This window comes from Pelodiscus sinensis, unplaced genomic scaffold (genome assembly GCF_049634645.1).
Source record: "Pelodiscus sinensis isolate JC-2024 unplaced genomic scaffold, ASM4963464v1 ctg178, whole genome shotgun sequence".
NCBI classification, from domain to species: Eukaryota; Metazoa; Chordata; order Testudines; family Trionychidae; genus Pelodiscus; species Pelodiscus sinensis.
Genome location: NW_027465997.1, coordinates 148,903 through 160,421, shown reverse-complemented (window position 1 = coordinate 160,421; position 11,519 = coordinate 148,903). Strand labels below are relative to the sequence as shown.

Genomic DNA, 11,519 nt, shown 5'->3' with positions numbered 1-11,519 from the left:
CGGAGCCGGGCCCAGGGTGTGGGCTGTGGGCAGAGCCGGGCCCAGGGCGTGGGCTGTGGGTGGAGACGGGCCCAGGGCGTGGGCTGTGGGCGGAGACGGGCCCAGGGCATGGGCTGTGGGCGGAGACGGGCCCAGGGCGTGGGCTGTGGGCGGAGACGGGCCCAGGGTGTGGGCTGTGGGCGGAGCCGGGCCCAGGGCGTGGGCTGTGGGCGGAGCCGGGCCCAAGGCGTGGGCTGTGGGTGGAGACGGGCCCAGGGTGTGGGCTGTGGGCAGAGCCGGGCCCAGGGCGTGGGCTGTGGGCGGAGCCGGGCCCAGGGCGTGGGCTGTGGGTGGAGCCGGGCCCATTGCGTGGGCTGTGGGCGGAGCCGGGCCCGGGGCGTGGGCATGGCAGACGGGCTGGTGCTGGAGCCGGGCATGCTGGGAGTGGGTTGCCCGTGCCCATGGCGAGGCTGGGGCTGGTACGACACACTGGGGGCTCCAGGCCTGGTTCCAGCGTGGGGCAGGTGGGAGGTGATGGGGGAAGGGACGGCTCCTGGCTCCCCTGGGAAGGGCTCCTGTGGCTGACCCTGCGGGGCCCTGTCGCTCTATGTTGGGGGGCCGGGTGGGGGCAGCGGGGGGGGCCGGGCGGGGGCAGCCGGGGGGGCCGGGCAGAGGCAGCCGGGGGGCCGGGCGGGGGCAGCCGGGGGGCCAGGCGGGGGCAGCGGAGGGGCCGGGCAGGGCAGCCGGGGAGCCGGGCGGGGCAGCCGGGGGGCTGGGCGGGGGCAGCCGGGGGGGGCAGGAGAAGGCAGCCGGGGGGCCTGGCGGGGGCAGCGGGGGGCCGGGTGGGGCAGCCAGGGGGGCCGGGCGGGGCAGCCGGGGGACTGACGGCGGCTCCCCCCCAGTTCTACCACGCCTGCGACCAGCCGGGCATCGCCGTGTTCTGCATCATGGAGTACGACGTGCTGCAATTCTGTGACTTCCTGGGCTCCCTCATGTCCGTCTGGGTCACCGTCATCGCCATGGCCCGGCTCCAGCCCCTCGTCAAGCAGGTGACGGGCAGGCGGCTCTGCCCCCCGGGGCTCCTGCCTTCCTCCGCACCCTGTCCCCTGGGAACCCTGCCCCCCAGCAACTCCTGTCCTCTCCGCGCCCTGCTCCCCGGGAACCCTGCCCCCCTGGGGCTCCTGTCCTCTCCCGCACCCTGCCCCCCGGGAACCCTGCCCCCCTGGGGCTCCTATCCTCCCACACACCCTGTCCCCTGGGAGCCCTGCCCCCCAGCAACTCCTGTCCTCTCCCACGCCCTGCCCCCCAGGAACCCTGCCCCCCTGGGGCTCCTGTCCTCTCCCGCACCCTGCCCCCCGGGAACCCTGCCCCCCAGCAACTCCTGTCCTCTCCCACGCCCTGCCCCCCAGGAACCCTGCCCCCCTGGGGCTCCTGTCCTCTCCCGCACCCTGCCCCCCGGGAACCCTGCCCCCCTGGGGCTCCTATCCTCCCACACACCCTGTCCCCTGGGAGCCCTGCCCCCCAGCAACTCCTGTCCTCTCCCACGCCCTGCCCCCCAGGAACCCTGCCCCCCTGGGGCTCCTGTCCTCTCCCGCACCCTGCCCCCCGGGAACCCTGCCCCCCAGCAACTCCTGTCCTCTCCCACGCCCTGCCCCCCAGGAACCCTGCCCCCCTGGGGCTCCTGTCCTCTCCCGCACCCTGCCCCCCGGGAACCCTGCCCCCCAGCAACTCCTGTCCTCTCCCACGCCCTGCCCCCCAGGAACCCTGCCCCCCTGGGGCTCCTATCCTCCCACACACCCTGTCCCCTGGGAGCCCTGCCCCCCAGCAACTCCTGTCCTCTCCCACGCCCTGCCCCCCAGGAACCCTGCCCCCCTGGGGCTCCTGTCCTCTCCCGCACCCTGCCCCCCGGGAACCCTGCCCCCCTGGGGCTCCTGTCCTCTCCCGCACCCTGCCCCCGAGAACCCTGCCCCCAGCAACTCCTGTCCTCTCCCACGCCCTGCCCCCCAGGAACCCTGCCCCCCAGCAACTCCTGTCCTCTCCCACGCCCTGCCCCCCAGGAACCCTGCCCCCCTGGGGCTCCTGTCCTCACCCGCACCCTGCCCCCCGGGAACCCTGCCCCCCAGCAACTCCTGTCCTCTCCCACGCCCTGCCCCTGGGAACCCTGCCCCCCAGCAACTCCTGTCCTCTCCCACGCCCTGCCCCTCAGGAACCCTGCCCCCCTGGGGCTCCTGTCCTCTCCCGCACCCTGCCCCCCGGGAACCCTGCCCCCCAGCAACTCCTGTCCTCTCCCACGCCCTGCCCCCCAGGAACCCTGCCCCCCTGGGGCTCCTGTCCTCTCCCGCACCCTGCCCCCCGGGAGCCCTGCCCCCCAGCAACTCCTGTCCTCTCCCGCACCCTGCCCCCCGGGAACCCTGCCCCCCAGCAACTCCTGTCCTCTCCCGCACCCTGCCCCCCGGGAACCCTGCCCCCCTGGGGCTCCTGTCCTCTCCCACGCCCTGCCCCCCGGGAATCCTGCCCCCCAGCAACTCCTATCCTCTCCCGCACCCTGCCCCCCGGGAACCCTGCCCCCCAGCAACTCCTGTCCTCTCCCGCACCCTGCCCCCCGGGAACCCTGCCCCCCAGCAACTCCTGTCCTCTCCCGCACCCTGCCCCCCGGGAACCCTGCCCCCCTGGGGCTCCTGTCCTCTCCCACGCCCTGCCCCCCGGGAATCCTGCCCCCCAGCAACTCCTGTCCTCTCCCGCGCCCTGCTCCCCGGGAACCCTGCCCCCCTGGGGCTCCTGTCCTCTCCCGCACCCTGCCCCCCGGGAACCCTGCCCCCCTGGGGCTCCTATCCTCCCACACACCCTGTCCCCTGGGAGCCCTGCCCCCCAGCAACTCCTGTCCTCTCCCACGCCCTGCCCCCCAGGAACCCTGCCCCCCTGGGGCTCCTGTCCTCTCCCGCACCCTGCCCCCCGGGAACCCTGCCCCCCAGCAACTCCTGTCCTCTCCCACGCCCTGCCCCCCAGGAACCCTGCCCCCCTGGGGCTCCTGTCCTCTCCCGCACCCTGCCCCCCGGGAACCCTGCCCCCCAGCAACTCCTGTCCTCTCCCACGCCCTGCCCCCCAGGAACCCTGCCCCCCTGGGGCTCCTATCCTCCCACACACCCTGTCCCCTGGGAGCCCTGCCCCCCAGCAACTCCTGTCCTCTCCCACGCCCTGCCCCCCAGGAACCCTGCCCCCCTGGGGCTCCTGTCCTCTCCCGCACCCTGCCCCCCGGGAACCCTGCCCCCCTGGGGCTCCTGTCCTCTCCCGCACCCTGCCCCCCGAGAACCCTGCCCCCCAGCAACTCCTGTCCTCTCCCACGCCCTGCCCCTGGGAACCCTGCCCCCCAGCAACTCCTGTCCTCTCCCACGCCCTGCCCCCCAGGAACCCTGCCCCCCTGGGGCTCCTGTCCTCACCCGCACCCTGCCCCCCGGGAACCCTGCCCCCCAGCAACTCCTGTCCTCTCCCACGCCCTGCCCCTGGGAACCCTGCCCCCCAGCAACTCCTGTCCTCTCCCACGCCCTGCCCCCCAGGAACCCTGCCCCCCTGGGGCTCCTGTCCTCTCCCGCACCCTGCCCCCCGGGAACCCTGCCCCCCAGCAACTCCTGTCCTCTCCCACGCCCTGCCCCCCAGGAACCCTGCCCCCCTGGGGCTCCTGTCCTCTCCCGCACCCTGCCCCCCGGGAACCCTGCCCCCAGCAACTCCTGTCCTCTCCCGCATCCTGCCCCCCGGGAACCCTGCCCCCCAGCAACTCCTGTCCTCTCCCGCACCCTGCCCCCGGGAACCCTGCCCCCCTGGGGCTCCTGTCCTCTCCCACGCCCTGCCCCCCCGGGAATCCTGCCCCCCAGCAACTCCTGTCCTCTCCCGCACCCTGCCCCCCGGGAACCCTGCCCCCCTGGGGCGCCTGTCCTCTCCCGCACCCTGACCCTGGGAACCCTGCCCCCCGGGGCTCCTGTCCTCTCCCGCACCCTGACCCTGGGAACCCTGCCCCCCTGGGGCTCCTGTCCTCCCCCACACCCTGCCTTCCTGTAATAAGGGCCTTCTGGGGAGCACTGCTCACAGCCCCAGCCTGGGTCCTCCCCGCACGGCACCGAACCAGCCGCACCCAGCGCATCAGCAACCCCCCCGGCCGGCAAGGAGCCTCCCCAGCAAATCCCCTCGGACACCCCAGTGCTCCCTGTGCCCCCCCAGCCCCCCTCACACAGGGGAGAGGTTCTAACCCATCCCCCACCTCCCCTCACACACCCCAGTGCTCCCTGTGCCCCCCAGCCCCCCTTACACAGGGGAGAGGTTATAACCCATCCCCCACCTCCCCTCAGACACCCCAGTGCTCCCTGTGCCCCCCCCAGACCCCCTTACAAAGGGGAGAGGTTATAACCCATCCCCCACCTCCCCTCAGACACCCCAGTGCTCCCTGTGCCCCCCAGCCCCCCTTACACAGGGAGAGGTTATAACCCATCCCCCACCTCCCCTCAGACACCCCAGTGCTCCCTGTGCCCCCCCCAGACCCCCTTACAAAGGGGAGAGGTTATAACCCATCCCCCACCTCCCCTCAGACACCCCAGTGCTCCCTGTGCCCCCCCAGGCCCCCTTACACAGGGGAGAGGTGATAACCCATCCCCCACCTCCCCTCACACACCCCAGTGCTCCCTGTGCCCCCCCAGCCCCCCTTACACAGGGGAGAGGTTATAACCCATCCCCCACCTCCCCTCAGACACCCCAGTGCTCCCTGTGCCCCCCAGCCCCCCTTACACAGGGGAGAGGTTATAACCCATCCCCCACCTCCCCTCACACACCCCAGTGTTCCCTGTGCCCCCCAGTCCCCCCCCCCACACAGGGGAGAGGTGATAACCCATCCCCCACCTCCCCTCACACACCCCAGTCCCCCCCCCACACAGGGGAGAGGTTGCCCCCCGCTAACCCGCGTGCTCCCGGTGCAGGTGCTGTACCTGCTGGGTGCGATGCTGCTCTCCATGGCTCTGCAGCTGGATCGGCACGGGCTCTGGAACCTGCTGGGGCCCAGCCTCTTCGCCGTGGGCATCATGGCCGTCGCCTGGGTGAGCCTGGCGCTGCGGGGGGGCTCCCGGGGCTGCTGTCCCCTCCCCCCACGGCTGTGAGCCTGCCCCTCCACTCCCTCCTCCAGCTGCCCCCCCTTTCCTGGGGATGTCCCCCACTGTCCCCCAGGGCTGTGAGCCTGCCCCCCCTTTCCTGGGGTGTCCCCCACTGTCCCCCAGGGCTGTGAGCCTGCCCCCCCTTTCCTGGGGTGTCCCCCACTGTCCCCCAGGGCTGTGAGCCTGCCCCCATGTGCCTTTCCCAGGGGCGCCTCCCACTCTCCTCCCAGCTGTGAGCCCCCCCGCTGTCACCCCAGCCCTGCAGCTCCACACTCCACTTCCCAGCCCCCGTCCCCTATGCCCCACCCCATAACTCCCCAGCTCCTCCCCCGGGCAGCCCATGAGGCCTGGCCCCCCCACTCCCTGCCCCATAGCCCCTGCGGCCTCTCACCCCACTCTTGTGCCCGCAGACGGCGCGCAGCATCCGCCGGCGTCACTGCTACCCGCCCACCTGGCAGCGCTGGGCCTTCTACCTGTGCCCGGGGGCGCTGATCGCCGCGGCGGCCGTGCTGCTCTACGCCTGCGTGGAGACGGAGCAGAACTACTTCTACACCCACAGCCTGTGGCACGTGCTGATCGCGGGCAGCGTGGGCTTCCTGCTGCCGCCCCGGCCCAAGGCCGCCGGGCACCACGGCCCCCCGGCCCGCCACAAGGGCTGCGGCTACCAGCTCTGCGTCAACGAGCAGGAGGAGCTGGGGCTGGTGGGTCCCGGCGCCGCCTCCGTCAGCAGCGTCTGCGCCAGCTGACACGCCCGGCCCGTGCCCGGACAGCGCCCGAGGGACCCAGCCAGACACCAGCCTCCTGCGCGGCCCCGGGTGGGCGCTGCCTGCTGCTCCTGCAGGAACCGGCTCGGCCCCGGCCTGGCCCACCCGGCTCTGCTGTTACTGCAATTACACCCATCGAACTGGGCCTGGTGTCGGTGCAGCTTCCTCCCGTGGGCAGGACGCCGGGACGCCGGGACGCGCCGCTGCTCGGAGGGAGGGAGGGCAGGCCTGGCAGCGCGGCCCCGGGCCAGGGCGGGGTAGGGGCTGTGCTGCTCTGGCTGGTGCGGGCGCTGCAGAGGCCCCAGGCCGCGGCTGGAACGAGAACGGCAGATACAACGGCCAAGCAGCCAGGTCCTGCCAGGCCGGGCACCGGGGGCAAGGCCTCGGACTGGCCTGCGGCTGGATGTGGGGCCAGGCGCCAGCCTGGGGCACAGGGCAGATGTCTCCGGCTCCCGCCCCTCCGGGCAGGGGGGCATCAGACACATGGCAGTGCCAGGGCTCCATGCAGGCGGGGCAGCAGCAGGCCACTGAGCACTAGCCCGGTGGAAGGGCAGAGCTGTGACCCTGCCAGGGCGCGGGCACCTCAGCCAGGTCACCCCGGCACTGCCCCAGGCCGTGAGCCCCCCGGGCAGGGAGGCTGGGCACTGGGCTCTGGGCGCGAGTGGGTCCTGACCCCCCAAGGCTGCGTGGGCGTGGCGCTGCGGCTTCCAGCTCCCGCCCTCCATGCTCCGTGTGTGGCACCGGCCCCGGGCGTCGAGCCGGCCGCAGCGCGGGAGCCTCATGGCCCAGGGCAGGGCATCTCCCTGCTTGTGGCTGGGGCCGCAGAGATAACGGCGGATGTCGCGGTCGGTGTCTGCTCCAGACAGATCAGGTGGTCGGGGCAGACGAGGTTTTCTTCAGACAACGGAGAGAAGCTTCCAGAGCCCAGCCTCTGGTTCTCATGGGGGCCTTGAATCCCCCTGACGTCTGTTGGGAGCCCAATTCGGCAGGACACAGGCAGTCCAGGGGGTTTGGAGAATGTTGGGGAGAACTTCTTGGTACGAGTGCTGCAGGATCCGACCAGGGGCCGTGCGCAGCCTGACCTGCGGCTCCCAAACAGGGAGGAGCTAATAGGGGAAGTGGAGGTGGGTGACAACCTGGGAAGCAGTGATCATGAGATGGTCGATTTCGGGATCCTGACCAAAGGAAGAAAGGGAAGCAGCAAAATACACCCCTGGACTTCACAAAAGCAGACTGAGGGTCTGTCTACACTACCCCGCTAGTTCGAACTAGGGGAGTAGTGTAATGTAGTCATACGGAGATGCAAATGAAGCCCAGGATTTGAATTTCCCGGGCTTCATTTGCATAAAGCCTGCCAGCGCCATTTTTAAATGCCGGCTAGGTCGGACCTCGTGCCGCACGGCTACACGCGGCACAGACTAGCTAGTTCGGATTAGGCTTCCTATTCCAAACTAGGTGTACGCCTCGTGGAACGAGGAAGCCTAGTCCGAACTAGCTAGTCCGTGCTGCATGTAGCCGCGTGGCACCGGGTTCGAACTAGCCGGCATTTAAAAATGGCGCCGGCCGGCTTCATGCAAATGAAGCCCGGGAAATTCAAATCCCGGTCTTCGTTTGCAACTCCGAATGACTACATTAACCCGCTAGTTCGAACTAGGGGGTAGTGTAGACAGACCCTCACTCCCTCGGGGACCTGATGGGCAGGATCCCCTGGGATGTAACACGAAGGGGAAAGGAGCCCAGGGGAGCTGGCAGGATTTTAAAGCCTTATTGAAGGCCCAGGAAGAAACCATCCCGGTGCGCAGTTGTGACGGCGCGTCGGGGACCCCCGACCCTGCACCCCGTCCGCAGCCAGATGTGACTCCGCCAGCCAGTCGAATGGGGAGGGGTTATTGCTGCTCCGAGATACAGCCCAGCCCGGGCTCTGTGTGGGCAGCGGAGTGAGGGGCCGGCAGCCTCCGACCCCCTGGGGTGGGTCCACAGGCCCCTGAGCCCCAGTAGCCGATTTAGTCCTTTCTCTTCATGTTTGCCCACCCCAGCCTGCCCCTTGCCCAGACCCCAGAACACTCCTCCCCCAGGCAGCCCCCCCCCCCCGCGCTTTGTCAACCCCCTTCCCCGGCCAGGGGAGAAGTTGCTAGTCATGGTCTAGGTTCATTGCCCCCAGGGACCACCCCCCGCTGGGCAGTGCTACAGACACCGGCCAGTAGGGGTCACCCCAGCCCATGCGGCAACCAGCGACTGCCTGGCAGTGGGCCCAGGGCCACTAGAGTAGACACCCCCCCCCCAACCTCACATCAGTAAGAAAAGCAAATGTGGCAGGTGACCAGATTGGCTCACTGGGGAAATCCTTGCTCGAGAATGCAGGGAGTTCTCAGGAGGGCGAAAGCGCCAGTGGAATTGCAGCTGGCGAGGGATGTGAAGGGGAACAAGAAAGGTTTCTCCAGGCATGTTAGCAGTAAGGGGGAGATCAGAGAGGGGGTGGGGCCCTTTCTGGATGAGGGCTGTAACCCAGTGACAGATGATGTGGGGGAAGCTGAAGCACTCAATGCTTCCTTTGCTTCTGTATTCACGGACAAGGTCAACTCCCAGAGTAATGCGCTAGGCAACACAGTATGGGAAGGAGGTGGGCAGCCTTCGGTGGGGAAAGAACAGGTTAGGAACTATGTAGAAAAGCTAAACGTACACAAATCCATGGGTCCGGACTTAGTGCATCCGAGGGGACTGAGGGAGTTGGCAAATGTCATTGCGGAGCCTTTGGCCATTATCTTTGAAAAGTCGTGGAGATCGGGAGAGATCCTGGATGACTGGAAAAAGGCAAATGTAGTGCCCAGCTTCAAAAAAGGGAAGAAGGACGATCCAGGGAACTACAGGCCGGTCACCCTACCTCAGTCCCTGGAAATATCATGGAGGGATCCTCAAGAATCCATTTTGAAGCACTTGGCAGAGGGGAAAGTGATCAGGTTAGTCAGCATGGATTCACAAAGGGCAAGTCATGCCTGACCAATCTGATTAGCTTCTATGATGAGGTAACTGGCTCTGTGGACATGGGGAAGTCAGTGGATGTGATAGACCTTGACTTTAGCAGGGCTTTTGATACGGTCTCCCACAATATTCTTGCCAGCAAGTTAAGGGATTGTGGATTGGATAAATGGACGGTAAGATGGATAGAAAGCTGGCTAGAAGGCCGGGCCCAGCAGGTAGTGATCAACGCCTCGATGTCAGGATGGCGGTTGGTTTCCAGCAGAGTGCCCCAAGGTTCGGTTCTAGGACCGGTTTTGTTCAATATCTTTATTAATGACCTGGCTGAGGGGATGGATTGCACCCTCAGCAAGTTTGCGGATGACACTGAGCTGGGGGGAGAGGTGGATACGCTGGAGAGCAGGAAGGGTCCAGAGTGACCTGGACAGATCAGAGGATTGGGCCAAAAGAAATCTGATGAGGTTCAACAAGGACAAGTGTAGAGTCCAGCCCTTGGGACGGAAGAATCCCAAGTATTGGTACAGGCTGGGGACCGACTGGCTAAGCAGCAGTTCTGCAGAAAAGGCTCTGGGGGTTACAGTGGATGAGAAGCTGGAGATGAGTCAACAGGGGCCCTTGTAGCCAAGAAGGCTAATGGCATATTAGGGTGCATTAGGAGGAGCATCGCCAGCAGATCGAGGGTATGTCTATACGGCATTCTTCTTTCGAGAGAGGAATGCAAATGCAGCTGAGCAAAATTGGAAATGAAGCGCGGATTTGAATTTCCTGTGCTTTATTTGCATAGTCCCGTCAGGGTGTTATTTTGAAATACGCTATTTCGAAAAAAGAAACGCTGTCTAGATGCGGTTATTTCAAAAGAAACCCTTCTTTCGAAATAACCCTTACTCCTTATCAAGAGTGTGTCTACACTACAGGGTTTTGGTGAAAAAATTGGCCTTTTTTCAAAAAAGTCCCCTGCGTCTAGACTGCTGCCACGTTCTTTTGAAAGTAAATCAAAAGAACACAGCAGTTTTTTGGACCGCAGAAAACCTCGTTTTCCAAGGATGAATGCCTTTTTTCAGAAGTGCTCTTTGGAACAATGGCGCTAACTCATGCAAATGGTGCTTTTTCGAAAGAGCATCCAAAGTGCCTGGGTGCTCTCTTTTGAAAAAACGACTTGCTTTTTCAAAAGTACTGGCTGTAGTCTGGACGCTCTTTTTCTCGAAAGAGGACTGCAGTGTAGACACACCCCTAGGCTACGTCTACACTGGCAGCTTCTTGCGCAAGAACTGTTTTGCGGAAGAGTTCTTGTGCAAAAAGTCTTCCACAAGAGCGCGTCTACACTGGCATGTGCTTTGGCACAAGAGCATCCATGGCAGCATGGTCACTCTCTTGTGCAAGAAAGCTCGGATGGCCATTTTAACCATAGGGGCTTCTTGTGCAAGAAGTTCATGTTGCCTGTCTACACTGGGGTCTTGTGGAAGAGCTCTTGCACGAGAGGGCTTGTTCCGCATGGGGAGAGGAATAACTCTTCTGGAAGAAGCTGTTTTCCAATGCTAGACTGTAAATTTACTTGCGCAAGAACGCGTGTGCAATGTAGGCAGCAGGTACGTTTTTGTGCAAGAACAGCTGTTCTTTCACAAGAAGCTGCCAGTGTAGACATAGCCTAGAGAAGTGATTATTCCACTCGGGGGAGGCCACATCTGGGCTACGTCTACACTGGCAGGATTTTCCGAAAATGCTTTTAATGGAAAAGTTTTCCGTTAAAAGCATTTTTGGAAAAGTGCGTCTAGATTGGCAGGATGGTTTTCCACAAAAGCACTTTTTGCAGAAAAGCGTCCGTGGCCAATCTAGACGCGGTTTTCCGCAAAAAAAGCCTCGATCACCTTTTTCACAATCGGGGCTTTTTTCCAGAAAACAGTACTGTGCTGTCTACACTGGCCCTTTTGGGCAAAAGTCTTTCGGAAAAAGACTTTTGTCCGAACAGGAGCAGCATAGTTTTTCCAGAAAAGCACTGATGATTTTACAGGAGATCGTCAGGGCTTTTCCGGAAATTCAAGCGGCCAGTGTAGACAGCTGGCAAGTTTTTCCAGAAAAGTGGCTGATTTTCCGGAAAAACTTGCCAGTCTAGACACAGGCTGGAGTACTGAGGGATTTGGGCTTGTTCAGTCTGCAGAAGAGCAGAGTGAGGGGGGATTTGAGAGCAGCCTGCAACTCCCTGCAGGGGGGTCCAAAGAGGCTGGCGAGAGGCTGTTCTCAGTGGGGGCAGGTGTCAGAACAAGGAGCAATGGGCTCAAGTCGCAGCGGGGGGGGTCTAGGTGGGAGTTTAGGAAAAGCTATTTCCCCAGGTGGGTGGGAAGCGCTGGGCTGGGTTCCCGAGGGGGGGGGGAATCTCCGTCCCTAGGGGTGTTTGAGTCCCGGCTGGACACAGCCCTGGCTGGGATGGTTGAGTTGGGGCTGGTCCTGCTTCGGGGGGGGGGGGGACTCAATGACTCCCGAGGTCTGTGCCCGCCCTGGGCTCTGTGATTCTAGGAGGCAGCCCAGGTGCCAGTGTGAAGCACAGGGAGCCCCAGGCAGGCACTCCCGCTACTCAGTGCAGTGGGGGGGGGGGGGGGGGTCTCATTGTGACGACAGAGTGGGGGTCCCCCGATCCTGCACCCCCGTAGCAGCAAGAACAGACTCCGCCAGC

At 65.1% G+C, this 11,519-nt stretch overlaps 1 protein-coding gene across 1 annotated transcript; it reads left to right on the top strand.

The window, feature by feature from the left end:
• Positions 1–346: 346 nt before the first annotated feature.
• Positions 347–6,268, top strand: LOC142825840 (transmembrane protein 8B-like). The gene is made up of 4 exons (XM_075917922.1): positions 347–458; positions 882–1,028; positions 4,941–5,057; positions 5,522–6,268. The coding sequence occupies exons 1-4, from the start codon at positions 441–443 to the stop codon at positions 5,855–5,857; spliced, it is 618 nt and encodes a 205-aa protein (XP_075774037.1). The 5' UTR covers positions 347–440; the 3' UTR covers positions 5,858–6,268.
• Positions 6,269–11,519: the final 5,251 nt, after the last annotated feature.